The sequence below is a fragment of the Gasterosteus aculeatus genome, chromosome 21 (assembly GCF_964276395.1).
Source record: "Gasterosteus aculeatus chromosome 21, fGasAcu3.hap1.1, whole genome shotgun sequence".
NCBI lineage: Eukaryota > Metazoa > Chordata > Actinopteri > Perciformes > Gasterosteidae > Gasterosteus > Gasterosteus aculeatus.
In genome coordinates this window covers 11,126,651-11,150,929 of record NC_135708.1, presented here as the reverse complement: position 1 = coordinate 11,150,929, position 24,279 = coordinate 11,126,651, and the positions used below count along the sequence as shown (strand labels likewise).

General features: G+C 41.0%; 3 protein-coding genes across 14 annotated transcripts in view; 1 reads left to right on the top strand and 2 right to left on the bottom strand.

Moving 5' to 3' along the window:
* Positions 1-24,279, top strand: part of LOC120811683 (vascular cell adhesion protein 1-like) — a 111,864-nt gene that overhangs the window by 29,653 nt on the left and 57,932 nt on the right. The window lies entirely within an intron of this gene.
* Positions 919-22,985, bottom strand: LOC120811688 (B-cell receptor CD22). Of its 6 annotated transcripts, none has more exons than XR_013454003.1 (11): positions 22,898-22,985; positions 22,532-22,671; positions 21,551-21,626; positions 20,810-21,205; positions 19,848-20,153; positions 19,493-19,753; positions 3,415-3,720; positions 3,047-3,320; positions 2,885-2,963; positions 2,756-2,795; positions 919-2,655 (listed from the first exon to the last, which is right to left on the bottom strand). XR_013454003.1 is itself a non-coding variant. In XM_078095682.1 (11 exons), the coding sequence occupies exons 1-11, from the start codon at positions 22,968-22,970 to the stop codon at positions 2,431-2,433; spliced, it is 2,169 nt and encodes a 722-aa protein (XP_077951808.1). In that variant the 5' UTR covers positions 22,971-22,985; the 3' UTR covers positions 919-2,430. The 6 variants fall into 6 exon arrangements, 4 of the variants coding, with proteins under 4 accessions (XP_077951808.1, XP_077951809.1, XP_077951810.1 ...); XM_078095682.1 differs by having other exon boundaries at positions 2,885-2,969; positions 3,060-3,320; XM_078095683.1 differs by having other exon boundaries at positions 3,060-3,320.
* Positions 13,177-14,883, bottom strand: LOC144389961 (uncharacterized). The gene is made up of 2 exons (XM_078095706.1): positions 13,385-14,883; positions 13,177-13,235 (listed from the first exon to the last, which is right to left on the bottom strand). Exons 1-2 carry the CDS (start codon positions 14,019-14,021, stop codon positions 13,225-13,227), a joined length of 648 nt encoding a protein of 215 aa, XP_077951832.1. The 5' UTR covers positions 14,022-14,883; the 3' UTR covers positions 13,177-13,224.

Sequence of the window (24,279 nt, the reverse complement as noted above, 5' to 3'; positions counted from 1 at the left end):
ACTTGCTCTTCCTCTTCTGCCTGTGAAGGGTGGAAATGACAACGTTTTTCCAAATTGGGCATCCAGTGTATGATTTGTGTGATTTGTATCCCTTTGTAAGCTTATCTAATGTGTATTTTGAAGAAGACGTAATAGTAGTGTTGTTACCTCCGGCCCTCCTGCTTCGAAGCTTGTGTCGAAATATGAACCAGTGCAAGGCGAAGCAAATGTATCGGTGCTTGGTTTGTTCACTGCTGATCACATGATCACTGACGTCCGAAGCTTTGTTCCGGCGCACAGTCACGTGACCGCTTCAATTTGATTCAAATGGGCTCGAAACAGGATTCGGGCTTGGCGGTTTGATACAGTCAAAGTCAGTGTTGTTGTAGCAGTAGTAGCAAAGAGCAAATTTGCAATGGAACCTGTGGCAGAGAGGTCGCTCCGAGATGTGGGAGCGCTCCAATTTGATTTCCTCTAACACTGTTGGCAATAGGCAGGCAAAGTCTGTCATTTGTATTGTGTAGTTATGGATGTTTATTTTTATTGTGGAGACCACCAGATATTTGGCTGAATCAAACATTCCACAGAGTGAAGACCCGCTAAAATATTGGGACAAACATGTGTACCCACATCTATTTGTATTAGCACGTAATCTTATGAGTATTCCTGCCTCATCCGTGCCGTGTGAGCGCCTTTTTTCTAAGGCGGGGGAAATAGTATCTGCAAAAAGAAACCGACTCAACCCAAATACTGTGAAGAAAATTGTGTTTCTCAATAAAAATCAATAATTTCATGCCCCATCCCATGTGTCAACAAGCATATATATATATACACACATATATATACACACACACACACAGAGGTGCAGAAAGATAGATAAGTGTTTGTTCCACTTCTTGCCAATGTACAAAGAATTGAAATACACAAACAAGGACACAATTCAAAGCTAAAAAACAAGTTTTATTCATATAGAATGAATCATGATTCATGAATCCATGTATTAGATGATTTATTGGTTCAACTTTTCATAATCATGTTCAACCCACAGAGACTGGGCCAAAATATACTGGTAGGCTATTTGATACATATGCACTAGAAGTTTTCAACAGCAGAGGTCATCATAGTTTGCGATGAATGAATGAATGAACCTTTTTCCCATACAATTGGCTGGAAAGCTTCACTTTGCCATCACTATGAAATAGTACAATAAAACGTGGTTGATGCAAAAGATGTATTAAAAAAAATAGCTCTATAAATGATAATAGCACATGATATATGAACAGCGGCGTTTGTTAGAATACTTCTTTGTTTAGAGCCGTGGGACGTTTTTTGTACTGGTCTGATGAACAGACCTTAAGGTGTAAAATGTATTAAAATATTGCTGAACCACCTAAGCTGCAGGGTGTGGAGGTTTGAAGTCAGAAATAAGGAAACATTTATTGCCATAATATGTCAGACATACAACGAATTTGACCTGGCGGTTGGTGCGTAACAGCAGACAGGACGACAAGACAAGCTCACACAAGGAATAAATTAAAATATAATGCTATGGGTTAGTAGTATAAGGCTATGGGTTAGTTAAAAAATAAAGGAATACAAGTTAAAGTTAAAAATTGAAAAGTGACAAGGGAAATTGACGTGTGCAGTGAGAAAGAAAGTGACCAGTGGAATGTCAGACTCAGTCAGTGGGGGACTGGGCTCTGTTGATGAGCCTGACTGCCGACGGGAAGAAACTGTTTGTGTGGAGGGAGGTCTTAGTCCTGATGGACCTCAGTTTTTGTCTGGGGTGAGAGGGGTCGGCTACGATCTTTTAAACTCTCTTCAGGGTCCCGGAGGCGAAGAAGTCCAGGAGGGACGGCAGATTGCAGCCGATCACTCTCTCACCATCACGTTGAATTTCTTCAGCTGCCTCAGGAAGAACAACCTCTGCTGAGCCTTCTTTGTGATGGAGCTGATGTTCAGCTCCCACTTGAGGTCCTGGGTGATGATGGAGCCCAGGAAACCACAGTGGTGATGGGGGAGGGTGGGACTTTGTTCTTCCTGAAATCCACAACCATCTCCACTACAGCATTGAGCTCCAGGTTGTTCTGGCTGCACCAGGACACCAGATGGTCAGACTCCCACCTGTAGGCGGACTCGTCCCCACCAGAGATCAGTCCAATGAGGGTGGTGTCATCCGCAAACTTCAGGAGCTTGACGGACTGGTGACTGGAGGTGCAGCTGTTGGTGTACAGGGAGAAGAGCAGAGAGGAAAGAACGCAGCCTTGGGGGGAACCGATGCTGATGGTCCGAGAGGCTGAGACATGTTTCCCCAGCTTCACGTGCTGCTTTAATTAACTGTGAGCAGTAAAATTACATTTTCTCACAATTATTTTTCCACATAAACTGACAAATTAAGCTTGTTGTATGTGTAAAAAGCAATAAAGCCCAAATGTGACCACAAGAAACGGCTCATTTTCTCTTCACTTGAGCGTAGAGATCCTCTGGGACGTCAGCAGTCCGCGTGACGTTGTCTGCTGCCTTGGACACTTTGACCTGCGCATACAGTGTGTCCTCCTGCTGTCCACCATTCTGCTCCGAGACCGAGGACGGTCCAGATCTGAGCCTCGAGAAGTTAATCTCTCCATAGTGGACGTCTCCTTCTTCTGTTGTCACTGTCTCTTCAAAAGTCTGATTCTGCATAAAAGAATAAATGAAGCAAACAGGAAGTGATTGTGGAAGCAGCTTGATTCCAAATAATAACAAAACCACACAGAGTTGTCTGGTGTGTTCTCACCTGACTCTGGTGTGCAGTTGGATGTGGAGACTTCAAACGCCTGCAAGACAAAATGTTGGGTCTAATACACAGAGTACCAAAAAAAGACCACGTTTAATTGGAGACACATTCTTTACTGATGCTACTGACCAAACAAAGACAACCAGGCCGATGAGCACGATGATCCCAATGATTCCTCCAAGAACTGCACCCAATGGAAGATGATCAACTCCACCTCAAGACAAGATGAAAAAAAACAAGTGACTAAATAAAGACACTATGGGAATGTAACAATATTGATTACTGAAATACCTTTATTAGTTACCTCCTATAGTCAGATGGATCTCTGATGAAGTTTGATCACCAAGCTGATTGGTGGCCACACAGTAATAAACTCCTCCATCAGTGACATTGAAGCTGTAAAAGTCTCCTTCAGATACATTGATTGGTGCATCTCTGCTGGTCTTGAACCAGGTGAAGCGGCTCACAGGAGGTTTGGCTCTGCTGGAGCAGGTCAGGTTCACCCGGCTACCTGCTGACACCCGACCTGATGGACTGATGGACACCGAGGTGTTCTTGGGAGCATCTGAGGAATATGTGACATTAAAACTTCATGCAGCGGACATTGTGTGAACACATGAATCATCGTATGCTGACAGGATCAAAGAACAAACACTCACATGAAACACTGAGAGTCTTTCTCTCCTCTGACGTCTTTACATCTTTTCCTTCATTCACAGGATATCTGGCAGAACAGGTGATGATGAATCCATCATGTTCAGGTGACAGAGTGATGCTCTTCTGGATTCTAGTTGTGAAGGTTCGATCTGTGTTTTCCTCCATCATGTGGTGAGAGTCTGGTTGGAGGTTCCAGGTGAGTTGAGGAGGAGAGTGTGAACAGGGAGTGGAAGCTGAGCAGCTTATAGAGACAGACTCCTTCTCCTTCACATCACCTGAGATCTCAATCCTGGGCTTTGGAGGAGAATCTGTGGTTTCAAATCAAATACAGATTGTACACTGAAAAAAGATCAACAAGACTTGAGTCTACAGTCTCTGATGAAAGTGCTCTTCTACATTTGAGAGTGAAATGTTTTACTTTCACTCCACTATCAGATGTTGGATTATGGATTGTTTATTAAATGTGTTTTTGTTGCTTCTTGTCATTTTCCTGACGTTTCTGAATGTCAGCAGATTCATCAACAAGTCTCCTCTGAACTTCTCACATGGCTTTATTTAATAATTATCACTACTTCATAATGAAGCCAAGATTGGAGAAAAGTCCAAAATATGACTTCATATATGTAACAGAACTTTTCTCCTTCCTTTCCCACCAATCACCTCATGATCCCTCAGATTTAACTTTAAATGCAAAGGTTGGCATGTACAGGCAGTTTTCTCATGGGATTAGTATATACATCTATGTAATATAAAATTATACATGCTGTATATGCACATTACAAGTTAACTTCTACTTGTTTCTGTTTTTATTATAAATAATCCCCCCCAAATTTTTTTTTACCTTCAACTCTTATTTTAAGAACATCACATGAAGCGGTTGATAGAAATGGCCGGTTCTCAACCCTGAAGTAGTATGTGTCTGTGTATGTTGTCTTTAAACTGGAAAATAAAGTGGAGCAGTTTTTCTGACTCAAGTCTCCAGTAAAACTCATCGGATATGTGGAAACTGTCCCACTACTGTTGAAAATCACATTATTTGGAAACATGCCAAAGCGAGAGTCGTTTTTAATCCACACTCCAAAGGTTGTTGTTTTGCTGTTGAATTCCAGTCCTTGTTTAACTCTGAAGTTACATGGAATTTGCAAACAAGATCCAGTCAGTGCTTCCATCTCTTTTTTTGCAGTGATAAATAGATCTGGATTCTTATCACAATCAGCAAACGCATCTGTGAAACAAACTAAAGAAAACAGTGGTGATTAAAATGTGTAAAAACACAACGATAACATGAACATAAAGGGAAATATACTTCAGCTCAGGAGGAAAACACAGATTGTAACATTCACATTATATTGTTGAAATGGTTGAAACTATATTTTCCAAACAGTAAATGATTGAAGTGAAACACAAGTGAGTGAAGATGAAGCTCACCTGAGAGGAAGAAGACACTGTGCAACACGATGGCTGTCACCATCCTAACAGACTGGTCGGCCATGACACTCACCACCTGATTCACAAACACAACATCAGTGTTCTAGGAAGCGTTCAACATGCTGTGTGCAACCACAAGTTCCTGTGTGTGAAGAGACCACAGCTCACAAGTCTGTGGACGAGTACGACTCTGAGTGTTGGATGAGAATAAAACTATGAATGTCTCCCTCTTACCAAAGAAGCCCACGTCCATAACAGAGGGACAATTAGATCAAGTGCAGGTCTTTGTTTTAGCAGAGTTCTCCCCTTAACTGCTCATATCCGTGAGTCTATATCATCTGTATGTATCACACACATCACAATAATAATAATGTAGCATTAACAGTCAGTGACTTGAGTTTAGTCACTGTGAATAACTCTGAGTCTCTGTTGCTCTGCATTACAGGACTGATGAACCTCACACACTTTTATTGCGTTATTACAATTTATACTTCAAATAAATGACTCACCCGGGTAGCCAAATTATTTCCTCTTTCATAGTTTCTACTTACTCTTCATCTCTAATATCTTCCAAATTATCTTGATACAACAGGCAATCGGTGAACTTGTTTGTGAATAATTAGAAAGAATCTCTTAACTTGGTATTTCAATAAAAAATCTCCGTTGCTTTGCATTACAGGACTGATGAACCTCACACTTTTATTGCGTTTAAAAATTGTACTTTTATTGTACAATTCAAACTTTAAATAAATGAACCTGATAGCAAAAACATTTCCTCATTCATAGTTTCTACTTCCCCTTCATCTCATTTATTTAAATTCTTCAAATTCTCTTTGCATTGATACAACACGCAATCAGTAAAATTTTTGGTGAATAATTATAATAAAATCTCTCATAACTATTTCAATAAGATTGTAAACCCATAAAAAATGATGTATTGAAGGTGACATTAACTTACATTGAGTGAGTGTTTCTTCTTCAGTGCAGTCTGCTGTCTGACAAGTTCAATGCAGAAGTCACAGGTCTGTGAGAGGAAGGAGGAGGAACTGGGAGGTGGAGCTAATTCACACACTAAAACCGTAAAATTCTGGAAAAATACCACAACGTCCATTAATTCACCAGCCAACGATTAAATAAATGTCCTTTAAATGAATAAATCAAATATTTATTGTCTGATAAATATCATGTTTCTTTTATTTATGTGGACCTTGTGAATGCATTGATCATTTTGAAATGGATATACACTAGATATAGTGAGTATTGTTAGTTTTTTGTTTTGTTTCAGTTTTTCAGTTATTTCCTGTTTTTTTTGGTATTCTTATATATATAATTCACTTCCTGTCGTTGTGTGTTTCCTGCTTGTGTGATTACCTAACTGATAACTGATAAGTCACACTGTCCGTAACGGATGTCTCCTGTTTCTGTAGCTGGATCTTGAACAGCCGGCTCCTCAGGTGCTTGGAGATAAATGGACCAGACAAGAACTGTTGTGAGGCTCCTTCATCTATTTCCTTCAGATTCCCTCATCAAGACATACAACTATAAGACAGTGGCGATTATTCTAAATAACCAGATTTTTGTCGACACAACAGAAAACCCAGTGGATTGTTAACATGGGGTTTTTAACAGGATGTTTCATCTTCCTGTGTGTGTCCACATTTAGTCCCTAATGAGGAACCAGTTCACACAAGAGAGAAGACAGTGTGACCAGTTAGAAACAAACTCTTTATACATACTTATCTAAACTACATTTAAGTCTTTTCCTACATTTGTCAGTTGTGAAGTTGAACGTTTTGTCTTAAACCACCTAGAAGACAGAACAGAGCTGTCAGCTTCATTTCTACGTGTAATAAATAAATAATTAAGCACCGTAAGTGCAATTTAGATGAATACACTAATCTGTAAACATTAAGTTCAGAAATCTTTGACCACATTCAACATTCACAGCAGATGGAATACAGTCGGATGACATTGTGTGACTCTCTAAAACAATAAACAGTAATCTGCTGTGAAATGAATATCTGCGTTCTATATATGCATGTTTCAACCTGAAGGCAGCATGTAGGAGACACAGTAGTATTGACTAGGTAAAGAATCACGAGGAACACTTTACCTCTGAATGATGTGTTTTAGAGTGGATGAATCCGGAAGTGATTTGCGGTACTCAACAAATGAAAACACCAGCAACGATGAGTATGATGATCCCTACAAGTACTGCAATCCATGGTGACAAACCTCCAAGCTAGTTTACTCCTACATTAATAAAACACAAGTGACCAATCAAGTGAAGAAGCTGCTCAGTTTGATTTCAGTCAGTATTTTGCAAACATTTCCCATTTTTTGCAGACGTGATGTTCTGTGTTTACCTTCTAAAGTCAGATGGATATCTGATGTTTGATGACAGAGACCACTGTAATGATAAATGGACTGTACTTGTATAGCGCTTTTCTAGTCTTCCGACCACTCAAAGCGCTTTAACACTACATGACATCATTCACCCATTGATACACTGATGACAGGAGCTGCCATACACAGCGCCACCTGACCATCAGTAACTTAACATTCACACGCTGTAGTCGCAGCTACAGGAGCCATGTAGGGGTGCCCAAGGACACATCGACATGCGGGTTAGCAGAGCCTGGGATCCAACCGCCAACCCTCCGATTGGAGGACGACCGTGCTCCCCACTCCCCCACTGTCTATTGCTGAAAGTGGTTGTACTGTGGCCTGCATCATCGCACTATGGTACTGCATTCAGGTATGCAGTTAGGACAGTAGTTAGACACTGATGTTCGTGAGAATTCAGCCCCTGTATGTAATGTGTCCACCTGCCCAGTACAGCCATCCAGTCTGCCAACCAAACGGTCTTTTGATGTCAAATGTGGAAATCTCACAAATCTGACAGACTTCTGACCTCCACAACTTGCTCTCGTCTTACCATGATGTCTTTAGTAAAACGAGACTACAGTAATACAGACATCGTCAAACATAACATTCTCACACAAGATGCAACCCCAGTTAGGAAGTGTGCATATCGTCCATATCCAAAAAAACAAATAAAACATTGATTAAGAGAAATGAGTCACAGGCCCTGGGCAGCACCTGTGGTGATGGTCAGAAAAAATGACAGCGCGCACACACACACACACACACACACACACACACACACACACACACACACACACACACAGTACAAATACAAATACAATACATTTGTACAAGTACAAATTTGTACTGATGACCACCTTAATGTCCTTTGGTCTGGAATATTTGGCATGGGGAGATTTTGCAGTAATGAGAAAACAATTTGAATTTCCTTCAACAATGTTCAATCTCAAAACTTTAGATAATGGTGAAATACTTATTTTTAACAGGAATTCCTTGCATACGTGTTGAAAAGTTGCATGGTTAATTTAGGGTCATTACAAAACTCATTTCAGGTCTCCTTTCCTTATATGCTCTTGCTCTTCCTACCTAATGAATAGATTTTATTGCAGAAAGTTGTATTTCACAAGTGAGAACTCTGCAGAGTCTGAATAAACAACTTCCCCTGTTCTTGAAAGTTCTCAAAATTTATTGAGTGTTAGATGCTCCCCATTTCTCCTTATTCATCTGTTAGAGCCACAAACTGCCACGATGAGAGGCAGATCCTTTTCATTTTAGCCGTCCTGCACTGATTAATATGTCCTCCTGAGGATGATTATTAATGCATTATAACTGGATTCTTCTCATGTGGATTCATATTTATTTCAAAAATTGTCCTGTTTCGTCATTTCATGACGTTATGACATGAACTGTTCTGAAAGATTATCCCAAATATGAAACCATATTCTCTGAAAGTACTTTTATCTTTGACTGAGATTCTCTGAAGGAAATCCATCGTCTTTACGGACTAAAAAGTCCGCTGCACAGTAAATTCCAGCTGTGTAAGTTATTGTTTTGTGCTCGAACACTTTAGTTAACTCTAACAGGAACACTTACTGTATAAACAGACTGTTTATGCTGTTTCCTGGTAGAAGAAACATTTGTCTTCTATCAAGCAATTCATTGAATTTATTTTTTCATCTTTGCCCACATTAGTAAAGAGTGAACTGAACAGCTGTAGAGGACATCGCCATCTAGTGGTGTGTTGTATAATTGTACCCTATAGAAATGGATCAGAATCATGGACCATGATAATCAGATGTAGATTATTACAAAACCCTTATTTTTAAAATAAATATTACTGTGACACACTCAAAAAAAATAAGTCATTGGAAGAATTCAATTCATTTGTGTGCAGGATTTCCATCCAATACATATGTGTAGACCTGACTCAATCTAAGAACATTCATGAAATAGGATTAAATTGATTTAGTTACATTACATTACATTACAGGTCATTTAGCAGACACTTTTATCCAAAGCGACTTACATTACATTACCCATGGCTTTTTCACATTTTTGCCCGGGGAGCAATTAGGGGTTAGGTGTCTTGCTCAGGGACACTTCAACATGGAACATGGGGCAGCCTGGAACCAAACCACCAACCTTGTGCTTCCCAGCACACCTTCTCTAACCCCTGTGCCACGACGACCCCCAACTAGTTCAACTCATTTTGATCATATTCATCTCAAATGAATAGATACCATTAATCAAATATTAAAAAAAAGTTGTTCGTTCAACTCAATCTAAACTCAAAAAGTAGGTCATTGGATGAACTCAATTTATTTGTGTGCAGGATTTCCATCCAATAAATATGTGTACCCACAACTCATCTAAGAACATCCATGCAATAGGATTACATTGAATTAGTCCAACTCATTTTGATCAAATACTTCTAAAACAATTATTTTATTAAACATTTCTTATTTGATCCCCTATTAAGACACATGAAACATAATGAAGTTCAAGCGTTTTTATTGCAAATGTTCAGAGAAGTCAGAACTTCCCATCCAATACAACAAATACAAAATAACAAACCATCTCACCAGGAAATTAATTAACAAAAGTCCAAAAATGATCAAGTGCATTGTGTATTTCCATGATTGCCAATGTTAATGAATATGAGGAGTGAGGAGGACGTTCCCATCGACGCCATCATCTTCGGTGGCAGGAGGCCAGAAGGTCGGTGCTGCTCTCAGAGCTTTTCTCTCAAATAATAGCAGATTTTGTTTGGAGGCCATATTCATGTACGTTTGACCATTCAAAATCATTTACTTAGTTAGTCTTGGGTCGTGTGGATGTTACAGAGGGTGAACTAAAATGTCTTATCTCAATCTGCAAGTCTAACTTACATTGCAGCCAGAATAGGAAGGCCAGAAACCTCATGCAAAAGGACACAGTGCTTGTGTAACCGCAAGAGGAAACCTTGTTTTAATTATACAGCACTTATTTGATTTGTATCTGCCTGCTTTTAATTACATCTGCATTATTCATTTCATTTGTTTCATGTTGTGATTATCTGCGTTAGCTGTGGAGTTGTTGTGGATGATGTTTTTTACTTTGCCTGCCTTGTTTCAGTGTCTAATGGAGCGTCTTATAATTGTCTGCAGTGTGCAGCACCTCCCCTTTAAAACGCCTGCTGTGGCAGAAGGACGAGAGGCATTCAGCAGCTGGAGAGGCACCGAGTAGACGCAGACGGGTGGATCTTATCAAAGGATTGTGAGCAGTGTTTTAAGAGTGTTGCAAATCTGTCCCGCATTTGCCTTTAAATTAGTAAGTGTCTGGTCCTCGTGGCGGTGAGACCTTCTGTACCTCTCGCCGTGATGCCGTGACTTAGTGTCCTTTTATAAGTTGTCTATTTAGGTAGAGGTGCACCTCTTTGATTGGGTTTTACAGCCGTGTGAGCCGTGTTGGGCTGCCGTGTTACAGCCTTGGATTATTTTTAGATTAAGGCATTTCAGACAGTGTTTTATATCAAGGTTTACTGTTTTTTTAACTGTACCTGTACTGGCCTTAAATTAATTTGGTTTTGTCTGAAACTGGCACATGTCGGGTTTATCTCTCTAGAACACCTCGGCCAGCTGGAGCTTCTACACTGCTCCTCCAGCCACTCAAAGCATCAGACGGCTGCAGATTAAAAATCAAAAAGGATTTGATAACTAACTCCGCTTTTGTTTTTCAGATCTCGTGGGGTGTGTTCATTATTTTACAGCTCGATGTGATTGGTGCATCTCCAAACGTAACTGCACCCGGGTTGGTAAGCGATGCCGTTCATCAACAAAGAGGCATTTTATTACCTTCCTCAGTGGCTCCATCTGGTTACCGAACCTGGAATCCCTCAATCACCTAATCAGACCCAAACCTCATTAATATCTCAATACATTTGTTTTGTCACAAACGTTAAATCAATGCTATGTTTTAGTTTGAAACAGAAAATGTTATGTAATTTGTCAGGTGACAGGAACCAGGAAGTGAATGAAGAATATGGCTCAGAAATGATGTTTGTATTGGTAGTTTTTCAATCCAGTTGAGTCTGCCTGCATCCTTTACCTTTTTGATAGCATCGCTGGTACGTATTGATTTGTTTTATTGTTCATTATCCTCTCAGATGATTATTTTTGTGACAATGTTTAGTTTGGATATTTTTTGTGCACATGGCCTATCGAGTCATTTGGGTTGGTAGCTGCGCTGCTATGGCTGTCATTAAAGTCCATATGACTTAATAAATAACTAGAAGTAAATCAGCATAAATATATAAAGTAGTGGTCGAAGATGTTGAGTTGCGTTACTCGCATTCTTGCAGCTAACGTTGCGTTCGGAGGAAAAGAACGGACGATTCAGATGAGCCACCTTTAGCCGTCTTCGGCATATTTATTTCTTTTCTACGAGCTGCCGCTGACACATCAGTCTCACGGTCAGACGGCCTTCATCGCTTCTTCATATATAACAGTTTGGGACAAACAAAACAACAATGCAAACGAGTGCCCCCTTGTGGCTCATGCACAACACAGATCAGCGCTGTACTACACCTTCACCACAACTGAGGACATAATGAACATATCCCAACACCCCCACTTGTACTCTAATCTTCTTGAGCAAAATGAAAACAACAAAAAAAACAGAATGAATGTGGACTCCTGTCATACACATATCAATCTCCAAAAAGAGCACCTGCAAACTTCTTCAGTTTCAACTTATTTACAGGTTTGGTCATTACATCAGCAATCATGTTATCAGTAGAACAATACATCAAAGTCACTCTTCCCTCATTCACAGTTGACCTGATAAAGTGATACTTTATGTCAATATGTTTACATCTTCGTCTGTTTACAGGGTTTTTGGCGAGAGCGATTGTTCCCTGATTGTCCTCATGTACTACAGTTTGTGTGTACTCATAGTTGTCTATACCTTGCAGTAACTGTTCTAGGTATAGACACTCTTGTATGGTTGATGCCAGAGCCATATATTCTGCCTCGCACGTGGATATCGCGACAGTAGGCGGCTTTCTAGTCTTCCACGAGACTAGAGAGCTGTTCTGACTAAGGCTCACACAGTATCCTGTGGTACTGCGTCTATCACTGGTATCAGCCGCCCAGTCGGCGTCACTGTAGGCCTGTATACCTAGTTCCTCACTGTTGTTTCTCCTAAAACTTAACCCTTTTTCTGCTGTGCCTTTTGAGATACCTAAGTACATGCTTCACAGTGATCCACTGTTCCTCTGTAGGCTCAGCAAAGAATTGTGACAACCTGCTCACAACGAAGCTTAAATCTGGTCTGGTGCAAACAGTCAGATATATAAGACTCCCCACAGCCTCTCTGTACATCCTGACATCTTCCATCTTTACTGCACCCTCAGTATACTCCAGCTTCTGCTCACAAGGTGTTTCTCTTGGTCTACAGTCTTGCATATCGAAACGCTGTAGTATCTTGTTGGTGTACTGTTCCTGTGACATCTTTACACAATCATCTGACTGACTAAAATCGATACCCAGAAAATGTTTTAGTTTGCCAAGATCTTTCATTTTAAACTTTTCTGCAAGCATCACATTTTTCAGTCTCTCTTCATCGCTGACGTTTCATGCCTGATGTTGTTTTTTCTCAACAGTGCTTGAAAATCACCACTTGTAAACTCCGTTCCGTTATCGGATCTGATGCACTTCACTTTCCCGTAAGGCGATACATCTGCTAGGAACTTTTCCGTAGCCTGTACGGTATCACTTTTCTTCCTCAGAAAATATACAAATACTGCGCTTGAGTAATCATCAGTGAATGACTGCACATATTTGTAACCATCTACTGACTCTGTGGCTACTGGACCTGCGAGGTCTGTGTGTACCATCTGTAAGGGAGCTTTTGCTCTGGTATCAGGGTCCCTATTTCTGGTTTGGGCGAATTTTCCCTGAATACATACCTCACACTCTTGCTCGGGTCTGCCTGCTTTGCCCTTGATCTGCATACCTTCAACAACGTTCTGCAACTTAAAAACGTCGTCATAGTTACAGTGACCCAATATCTCGTGCCATGTCTGTATGTCGTGACATGCGTTACACTTATCATTAGACTCAGCTTCAGTGTGCAAAAAATACAACCGTCCGTATACGAGAATGTTAAACCTGGTACCGTCTCTGGCTATCAGGGCGTCTTTATCTTCTTTAAAGACAACCGTAGCCCCACTGGTGGTCGCTGCCTTCACAGAGAAGATGCTCTGGGGGTACGACGGTACAAACAAAGCGTCTTTCAGCACCGTCTTGCGTCGCTGTCCTCCGCTGTCGATGAGGGAAACCTCAGCGTTTCCCCTCCGCTGAGCGATCCCGCTGCACCGGGTGCCGTCTGCCAGCTCGACACTGTGCGTTTCCGGCCTGAACGCGCAGTCAAAGCTCCTGAACATGGTTATGTCCGTGATGATATGAGAGGTAGCCCCTGTGTCCACCATCAGACCCCTCTGCTGGATGTTGCATGGCGGTTGCCGCTGGGAATCGTTCTCACCGTCTCTCATCTTGAACATGTAGTCCTCGGCGTCTTCTGAGGCTTTACTCGCACCATCCTTTGTGCTCTTACTGTCCTTGTCCTTACGCCTACACGTGGCGTCTTTGTGTGTGTCACTTCTGCAGTGACTACACCAGGTTTTCTGTCGACATTCTTTGGCTCTGTGGCCTTTGGTGCCACACTTGAAACACATCAACTCTGCGTCGTCCTTTATCCAGCCACGTGCGCTCGTCTTGGCGGGCCGCCGTCCAGTTTTCCCTTGAGTCTTCATCACGCTGTCGCTTGACTAAGCTGCTTTTATCTTTTCTGTCTCTTCAAAACTACGTAGTTTAGTCTTGAATTCTGTAAACGTGATATTATCGTCTGCATGTGCCACGTGTATTGCAAATGGCTTAAAACTTTCAGGCAATCCCTTTAGGACCATAGCGACTAGCAGTCCGTCTCCTAACGTTTCACCCGCGTTGCGCAGTGCTGTGATGGCGGTTTCGGCTCTGATAATATAGTCCATTACACTTTCATCATTTGCTTTCAGAAGCGATGTCAACGTGGTGTACAAGTTGATTCTACGGGGCTTTCCCCTCCCTGCATAATACTCTCTCAATATTGCCAAAGCTTTTCTTCCATCGTTGGGTGCATCTCTCATAACTAGTGATAGACTTTTGTCGTCTAAAAGTAGAATTAGCTCTGCATACGCGTCCGCGTTCTTCTTTTCATCTGCCGCTATTTCGGCTTCTGACACCGGTTCTTTCAGCACCGTGTCCTTCAGCCCTGATAAATGAAAATGTCCCAACATTTTGGTCTCCCAGAGCTCATACTTAGTCTCATCTCCGTCGAACGTCAGTCGAGGCAATCTCCTTCGTTGTTCCGCCATGTTAGCTTGCTCCAAGTCCGTTTAGCACGCGGTCCGTTGCGACTTTCTAAACGGTGGGAAACAACGGACTTATCTTCCGAACGACTCCTGGGCCCATAACCTGTTGAGTTGCGTTACTCGCATTCTTGCAGCTAACGTTGCGTTCGGAGGAAAAGAACGGACGATTCAGATGAGCCACCTTTAGCCGTCTTCGGCATATTTATTTCTTTTCTACGAGCTGCCGCTGACACATCAGTCTCACGGTCAGACGGCCTTCATCACTTCTTCATATATAACAGTTTGGGACAAACAAAACAACAATGCAAACGAGTGCCCCCTTGTGGCTCATGCACAACACAGATCAGCGCTGTACTACACCTTCACCACAACTGAGGACATAATGAACATATCCCAACAGAAGACAATGCATTTCATTGGTATTTATTATGTCTTTTGTGTGTTTTAGTTTTACACTCATGTCAATAAACCTGTGGACAACGGACGATTGTCTTCAGAGTCGTGATGTCAGAAAAGAGTTCGTCTAACTGCCAAGGTGTATCGGAGCAAATATACCAAGGGCGGCATAACATTCAATGATTGCTCCTTCGGCCTGAAGCTTCTTCAAGTAAACATGGCATGCATCATATCATCAATATCTAAAATGTAATACTTTCCTGTCATACCATGGTGACTGAACCTGAGCTTTAGTTATCTCCCTTTCCGAAACCGACAAGCCAGAGTTTCCCTCATCTCAAACTATGAGTTTCCACTGTGAGATGCGTGTAGTGGTAACATTCTGTGAACAATTGTCTTGTGCTAAAAGCCAGATCTCAGTGGTTGACCCTGAGCTGGAGAGATAGAAAGATCTAGGGTTTGGAGCTGTGTTTGGGGAAGGGGGTTATCTTGCTCTCACAGACCTTCGATCAAAGGAGCATTGGGTGTTACCCTCAGCGCCACCTGAGTTCTTATCTCAATTTGTGGCTTCTCTGGCGCGAACTGTCTTCAAGTGTATAAAAACTCTGTGTTTTTACTGCTCGGTGACGCCTTTTACACAGAGCGCTAGAATACGTGCTGGTGTGTTGGACCCTCTGCTTATAAGCAATATTTAGAGACATATCTGCGGAGAATTGCTCATGTAATCTTTTTCTCTTCTAAATATTAACCTTTTGAATTTAATTGATCAACGTGCTGGATCCCCATCAATCGACTCTGGGGGGATCGGAGATCCCGACAACACTAAACCTGCTTCTTGAAACAGACCTCTGGTGTACGAGTCTTCATTGGAGCTTCTATCACAGGGGCGTTGTGACGGTTCCCTGCTGTATTACTTGTGTGCCTGAGTCGCTTATGTTTGGCTACCATTTGAAAGAAGTAAGATAATGGTGACAATGAAAATTGCATTATTTGCATGTAATTGTTATTCTTAAACCCCCCCGTTCTATGAGGTCTGAAGCCACGGTGGCTGCTGAGCATCAAGGTACTGAAGTGCACATGTGACCTTCATGTGGTCTGGGCAACGATGTGGATGTGGGGGCCTGTTCGAGGTACCAGGTCTTTCTGGCAGAAGGAGACGGAGGAGTTGAGCAAGTTCTCCCAGCAAGTTTACATACTGTGATGTCTTGAGAGGTCGGCATCGTGAGGCGTGGGTGCAGAAAATAAAGACGACAAACAATGCTTCGAAAACTCAGTCTACTATTCGTCTTACGTTATCAAAAAGGTGAACTTAATTCTGACAAAAAAAAACACCACTACAACAACACTGCTAATGTTTACAGGATGAAACCCAGAGATTTTGTGTAGCCTGATTAAAATAATGAGACAGGACACCAAGATGAATTCATTTTTAATGTGGGTCCTTTATTTGCCCCGACTGCCCTCCTGGAGTAATTTGTCAAATTAAGAAGTCACTTAGGACAGAGTACAACAAACAAAACTGCTTTTTACTAAACTTTAGCATCTGTATGACATGACAACATGGAATAGAGCCACATATAAAACAGTAGTGACTTCCTCCTGTTAAGCAGAGACAAAGAACATTCACATCTGTCTCATGCTGTTCAACACTTACATCACCGTTATTCTTCCAAAAGTTGAGAAAATAATGGACTCACTCGAGCGCCTGTGTGCACGGATCCATACATGTGTGATGTTGACTCACCGCAGCTTCTGTCTCCCTCTAAAAGACGAATCGATATAAAAGAAGCAGAAGCGACCGCGCATGCGTGAGGACCGTTCTGTAATTCTCACAGTAGCAAAGTCATCCGGCGGCGGGCCGCGAGTTTGACTCCTATGGTACTTAAAGTGTCACTTTCCCTAATCCTGTATGTGGACCATCTAGCAGTACGAACACCTCTCTGCCCCCACGTCACCCGGCTACATTTGTTTCTAGAAAAGTCCGACAGTTGTAACGTTTTTACTCATTGTCATGTACGGTACTCTCTGCTCAATGAAACTCATTGTTTTTATTCATTTTATACACTTTACATCGAATAAAGACGAGATAAAATATAAGAGGATGTTTTTATTGATGATTTTTAGAAAGACACACAGAAAGCTAATAAACATTATTCACCATTCACTGTTACAGAACAGAATACCATTAAGTATTAAGACAAAAGCTACACACATGGTTGTAAGAAGGGCACTAAGACTAATGAATAGCGGGTCGTCGTGGCGTAGGGGCAGAGAGGGTCCGCTAGGAACTGCAAGGTTGGTGGTTCAAGTCCCAGCTGCTCCATGTCCAAAGTCAAAGTGTCCTTGAGCAAGAAACCTAACCCCTAATTGCTCCCCGTGCAAAAATGTAATGTAAGCTTTGGATAAAAGCGTCTGCTAAATGACCTGTAATGTAATAATGAATACAGAGAAGAAGATACAGCTTCATAGCTTCCTCTTCCTCTTCTGCCTCATGGCCACCATGTTAACATAGATGTCTTCTTCTGCGTCCTGCAGTGGAAAGAGTTTTAGTTACTATACAACGTCATAAGAAAACAGATGGAGATTCTTTGTGTTACAGATGTGTCCGTGTCACAGAACAGCATGGGAGCAATGCACCACCTGAAGTAGGTAGAACATGTTAAACACACACACGATAATGTTCACCATATCATCTTTATGAAGTGATGAAATGTCCATGTTGTGTTTACAGCTTCATGCACTGGCCCTTAATAAATGAATGCAGGTTTAAAGCTGTTCTAACAACGTTGTGTTTTAATAGTTCTTACATAGTCTTCATTTTTGTAGGTTGTCATTGTGGATATTTTGTTCTTATGGATGAATGAATGGAAGCACTTGAAGAAGCTTTTATGGAAAACAGCTTAGCAAAGACACCATCCAGCAGACACAGAGCATCATCAGCATTCATTTGGAGACGTGCTTCACTGCATTGGAGGAGACTCTGCTCTTTAAACATCACCACCATTGAAGGATTATTCCTGTGCTAATGTTGTAAACCAAACAAGGGCCTGATCATGAAATATCTCTCCTCTTCTGATGTCTTACCTCCTGTGGTTTGGTGCAGCGTCTTGATTTCAACCAGCTGGAAGGAAAAGAAGAAGGAATGATTTTGTTAGTGTGAGCGATCAGGACTGAGACTCCGGTGCAGAGGAATAAAACAACAGAAAGATTTATTTCCAGGGTTCGGATCTTTACTTCACTTTTTCTCTTTACAAAGCCAATGAAAAGCAGCAGAGACACGAGCAGACTTTACACGCTGGGGAGGGAAAAGCTAAAGCAGAGACATTTGCAAGTTACTCTGTGGTTATTATTTCACGTAAATGTAACGTTTTGTTGTTTTGTTAACCTCCCACCACTTGGGGGCGTAAGGACGCTGCAAATTAGGCCACAAGGTCGATATAATCAGCAGCATTACAGGAACAGATGGTTGTTATTGTGAGGAGCAAACAGTTTGTAAGGACGTGCAAGAAGGTGCAAGTGTTGTTTGATGGTGTATGATAACCAACGGAAAAAGTGTTATATATTATTAATTTAGAGAAGGAAAAGGTGGATGAAGACAAACAAAGTGATCTGTCTTCTGTTTGTATTTGGAGAAGAAATCTATTACCATCAAAGACAAACTGGACTTTTTCAAGGATTTTTTCACGCGTTAAAACGAGCAGCAACCAAAAGCTTCTTTTGATGGTCAAAGGGGTCAAGTAGAATAAATGATTTGTCTTCTTTTCCTAAAGAAAACAGTGCAACTTATAATCTCATTATTAGGAGATGAGGATGTATTGCGACAATAATAATAATAATACACTCTGATCTACTATTTATATTATCATCATTATGAATATTGATAATGAATCATGCATTAATGCATTACAACAGTCACAATGACACCAACTGGTGTGTATCTGCACACAATCATATTGTAGAAAAGGTTTTCTCACCACGCAAAGATGACCAAAGTAGTGACGAGCAGAATGATTCCCAGGACCGTCACGATGACTTGAGCACCAACCAGTTGATCACCTGCAACACAACGACATGGTCACCTTTAAAATGTTATCACTCAAATCATAATTCCTGCAGTGACCTTCAAATACCAACAGACGTCCTGCCGATAGCTGAATGTGTAGCTCATTTCTGCATCCACAATAACACAATGTGCCTCCATCACTGCTGGTCACTTCACAGCCATGAAGACTTGATGATGATGAGAAAAGATCAGGGGTCTCTTTGTTAAAGCAGTGCGAAGGATCCCCTCTAAATATGTGCACACGTTCAAAGGAGGAAATGCACGCACTCCAAAACACATCCACATGTGTAAAGCATCGCGTTGCCAGTGAGCCATTTCCTTTTAATAAATCCCTAATTAACCTGTGAAGGTGCACGACAGAACAAAAAGCTGCATCTCTAACAGAGTAACAAGTGTAATACAATTCTGTGTTTACCTTCTACAGTCAGATGGACCTCTGATGATGTTTGATCACCAAGCTGATTGGTGGCCACACAGTAATAAACTCCTCCATCAGTGACATTGAAGCTGTAAAAGTCTCCTTCAGATACTTTGATTGGTGCATCTCTGCTGGTCTTGAACCAGGCGAAGCGGCTCACAGGAGGTTTGGCTCTGCTGGAGCAGGTCAGGATCACCCGGCTACCTGCTGACACCCGACCTGATGGACTGATGGACACTGAGGTGTCCTTGGGAGCATCTGAGGAACATGTGACATTAAAACTTCATGCAGCTGACATCGTGTGAACACATGAATCATCGTATGCTGACAGGATCAAAGAACAAACACTCACATGAAACACTGAGAGTCTTTCTCTCCTCTGACGTCTTTACATCTTTTCCTTCATTCACAGGATATCTGGCAGAACAGGTGATGATGAATCCATCATGTTCATGTGACAGAGTGATGCTCTTCTGGATTCTAGTTGTGAAGGTTCCATCTGTGTTTTCCTCCATCATGTGGTGAGAGTCTGGTTGGAGGTTCCAGGTGAGTTGAGGAGGAGAGTGTGGACAGGGAGTGGAAGCTGAGCAGCTTATAGAGACAGACTCCTTCTCCTTCACATCACCTGAGATCTCAATCCTGGGCTTTGGAGGAGAATCTGTGGTTTCAAATCAAACACAGATTGTACACTGAAAAAAGAGCAACAAGTCTTGAGTCTACAGGCTGTGGAGGAGAATCTGTGGTTTCAAATCAGATACAGATTATGAATAATTTTGTTTATTAAATAGTTTGTTTGTTTGGGGCTTCTGGTAATTTTTCTGATGTTTTTCTGATGTTTCTGAATGTCAGCAGATTCATCTACATTTCTCCTCAAATCCTACAATTTCTCACATGGCTTAATTTAATAATTATCACTACTTAATAATAAAGCAGAGATTCAGAAAAGTCCCAAATATGAACTCATATGTGTAGCAGAATTTTTTATCTCCTCTCCTTTCCCACCTCATGACCACTCAGATTTTATTTGTGACCCTCTACAGGGGAAAATAAAATATTAACTCACTAATTAATGTTGTCAAAACACTGAGGGTAAATTGTCAGAATTTTTTTTTAAACAATACATGTAAAGGTCAACATGTACAGGCAGCTTTGTCATGCTATTATTGAAAGTAGTAAAGAAGAAAATAAATGTTAATCCAGAGTGGTTGGTGTCTGTAGATATTTACTTTCACATTAAAAGTTATCATCTCGTTTCTGTTTTTATTCTAAATTGTAACATCATTGATTGTTTCATCTGAAACAAAAGTCTCTTACCATTAACTGTTATTTGAAGAGGATCACAAGCAGCTGTTGCTATAAATGGCCGGTTCTCAACCCTGAAGTAGTATGTGTCCGTGTATGTTGTCTTTAAACTGGAAAATAAAGTGGTGCAGTTTTTCTGACTCAAGTCTCTAGTAAAACTCATCGGATATGTGGAAACTGTACCACTACTGTTGAAAATTACATTATTTGGATTACGGCCAAAGCGAGAGTCGTTTTTAATCCACACTCCAAAGGGTGTTGTTGTGCTGTTGAATTTCTCTCCTTGTTTAACACTGAAGTTACATGGAATTTGCAAACAAGATCCAGTCAGTGCTTCCATCTCTTTTGGTGCAGTGATGAATAGATCTGTAACCCCATAACAATCAGCAGAAGCACCTGTGAAACAAACTAATGATTAACAGTGGTGATTAAAATGTGTAAAAACACAACAATAACATGAACACAAAGAGAAATATACTTCAGCAGTAATGTTTTGCGTTGTGTTCTTTTTTTCCCTGAACAGTTTTTGTGTTGATTCATCTTTTTGGTTTTACAACTTTCCCCCACAAGGCCGAGCCCAGTGGGACCAAACCCGTCTCTGTCTCCAAATAACTACGTCACTTTTGTCTCCGTGATAAAAGAGCTCAGCAGGAAAACACAGATTGTAACATTCACATGAATTTAGGTTGAAATGATATTTTCCAAACAGTAAATGATTGAAGTGAAACACAAGTGAGTGAAGATGAAGCTCACCTGAGAGGAAGAAGACACTGTGCAACACGATGGCTGTCACCATCCTAACAGACTGGTCGGCCATGACACTCACCACCTGATTCACAAACACAACATCAGTGTTCTAGGAAGCGTTCAACATGCTGTGTGCAACCACAAGTTCCTGTGTGTGAAGAGACCACAGCTCACAAGTCTGTGGACGAGTACGACTCTGAGTGTTGGATGAGAATAAAACTATGAATGTCTCCCTCTTACCAAAGAAGACCACGTCCATAACAGAGGGACAATTAGATCAAGTGTAGGTCTTTGTTTTAGCAGAGTTCTCCCCTTAACTGCTCATATCCGTGAGTCTATATCATCTTTATGTATCACACACATCACAATAATAATAATGTAGCATTAACAGTCAGTGACTTGAGTTTAGTCACTGTGAATAACTCTGAGTCTCTGTTGCTCTGCATTACAGGACTGATGAACCTCACACACTCATTGTGTTATTAACATTTAAACTTCAAATAAATGACTCACCCGGGTAGCCAAATTATTTCCTCTTTCATAGTTTCTACTTACTCTTCATCTCTAATATCTATTTAAATCTTCCAAATTCTCTTGATTGATACAACAGGCAATCGGTGAACTTGTTTGTGAATAATTAGAAAGAATCTCTTAACTTGGTATTTCAATAAAAAATCTCCGTTGCTTTGCATTACAGGACTGATGAACCTCACACTTTTATTGCGTTTATAAATTGTACTTTTATTGTACAATTCAAACTTTAAATAAATGAACCTGATAGCAAAAACATTTCCTCATTCATAGTTTTACTTCCTCTTCATCTCATTTATTCAAATCCTTCAAATTCTCTTTGCATTGATACAACAGTCAATCAGTAAAATTGTTGGTGAATAATTATAATAAAATATCTCATAACTTGATGATATTTCAATACTAAAAATTGTAAACCCATAAAAAAATGAAGTATTGAAGGTGACATTAACTTACATTGAGTGAGTGTTTCTTCTTCAGTGCAGTCTGCTGTCCGACAAGTTCAATGCAGAAGTCACAGATCTTTGAACCAAGATGGTCTGTGAGAGGAAGGAGGAGGAACTGGGAGGTGGAGACAAATATCACTGCTGGTGTTCCTGCAAATGGCAAATAAAATATAATTTACACACACTTGTATTGTACTAAAACAACTGCAAAACTCGGAAAATAAATACCACAAAATCCATTAATTAACCAGCCAATGATTAAATAAAAGTATTCTAACAAAAGAAATGGATTTAAATCACCAAGCTGATTGTTGGCCACACAGTAATAAACTCCTCCATCAGAACCATTAAAGCTGTAAAAGTCTCCTTCAGATACTTTGATTGTTGCATCTCTGCTGGTCTTGAAGCAGGGGAAGCGGCTCACAGGAGGTTTGACTCTTTTCCTTCATTCACAGGATATCTGGCAGAACAGGTGATGTAAATATTGTACTTTTACTGAATGTCAGCAGATTCATTGAAATTTCCTGTTTGGTGTCTATAGATATTTATATTCACATTAACAGTGAGCTCATACTTGTTTCTGTTTTTATTCTAAATGATAATACAATTCTTCTCTTGGTTTAAATCTGAAGTTAAACTGAATTTGTAAACAAGATCCCGTCAGTGTTTCCATCTCTTTTGGTGCAGCACCGGTCAGTTGGCCGGGGAGCCTCTGGGGGTCGGCCCGGAGGGCGGTGAGGAGTCTGGATCCGGCTGCATGGCGCACACATTGTGTCAGTCTGCACCTTTGTACGTGATATTACATATTCTGTCTTTTTCCAAATGAATACATTTTATTGCAGAAAATTTTATTTCACAAAAACTCTGCAGAGTCTGACTAAACGACTTCCCCTGTTCTTGAAAGTTCTCAGAATGTATTGTGTGTGTGATACTCCCCACTTCCCCTTATTCATCTGTTAGAGCGACAAAGCTAAATAAAGGTTTCTCACCTCACTCAGAGTAACAACACCAACTAAACAAACAAGTAACTGCCACGGTGAGAGGCAGCTACTTTTTCATTTTTGGTCGTCTGGTAGTGAATAGAATGTCCTGCTGAGGATGATTATTAATGCATTATTAACTGGACTCCTGCTCATGTGCATTCATATTTATTTACATAATTCTCTCGAATTGTCATTTCATAACCAACAGTTTTGACTTAAACTGTTTGCACTTTAAGATTACCTCAAATATGAAACTAAATTCTCTCCAGGCTTACAGGAGGATGTGCTCTTCTTTCCTATTTACACATTAATGAATTATTATTTATGGTTCATCTTATCAAAAACATGGACTTTCATCTACAGTGTAGATGTTGTGCATGTGTGTGTGTGCGTGTGTGTGTGCGTGTGTGTGTGTGTGTGTGTGTGTTGTGGCCCAGCTGGTGAGCAGTGCCCCACATGACTAAGTGTGTTAGTCATGTGGTGAAGGTGATGAAGGCAACCAAGAGGCCTGGTGTTGGATGGGCGGTACGACCCCAGAGGATCCGCATAGGGAACTCCTCCCCACCAGGTGTCTCTGGTTGTCCCTCACAGGTGGATGGAATCAATCAGCCAATCAGGAGCCTTTTTAACCTCAACCAGAGGACACAGAAGGGAGACAGTCTTCAGCTACTGAGGAGGGAGAACCAGCCGCAGGGTAAGAGGCCTTCAGTGTGGCTGAAGATGATTAATCGCCGTCTTTCTCTTTCCTCAGGGAGAACCCGACGGAGCTCCTAAC

Coding starts and splice junctions, on each gene's coding strand:
- LOC144389961 (XM_078095706.1), bottom strand. CDS start 14,021: ATGAAGACTCAAGGGAAAACTGGACGGCGGCCCGCCAAGACGAGCGCA.
- LOC120811688 (XM_078095682.1), bottom strand. CDS start 22,970: ATGAAGGAAAAGAGTCAAACCTCCTGTGAGCCGCTTCCCCTGCTTCAA. Junction 20,154..20,809: donor TCTTCAAATAACAGTTAATG/GTAAGAGACTTT, acceptor TTGAAACCACAG/ATTCTCCTCCAAAGCCCAGG. Junction 2,970..3,059: donor GATCCATCTGACTATAGGAG/GTAACTAATAAA, acceptor TCTTGTCTTGAG/GTGGAGTTGATCATCTTCCA.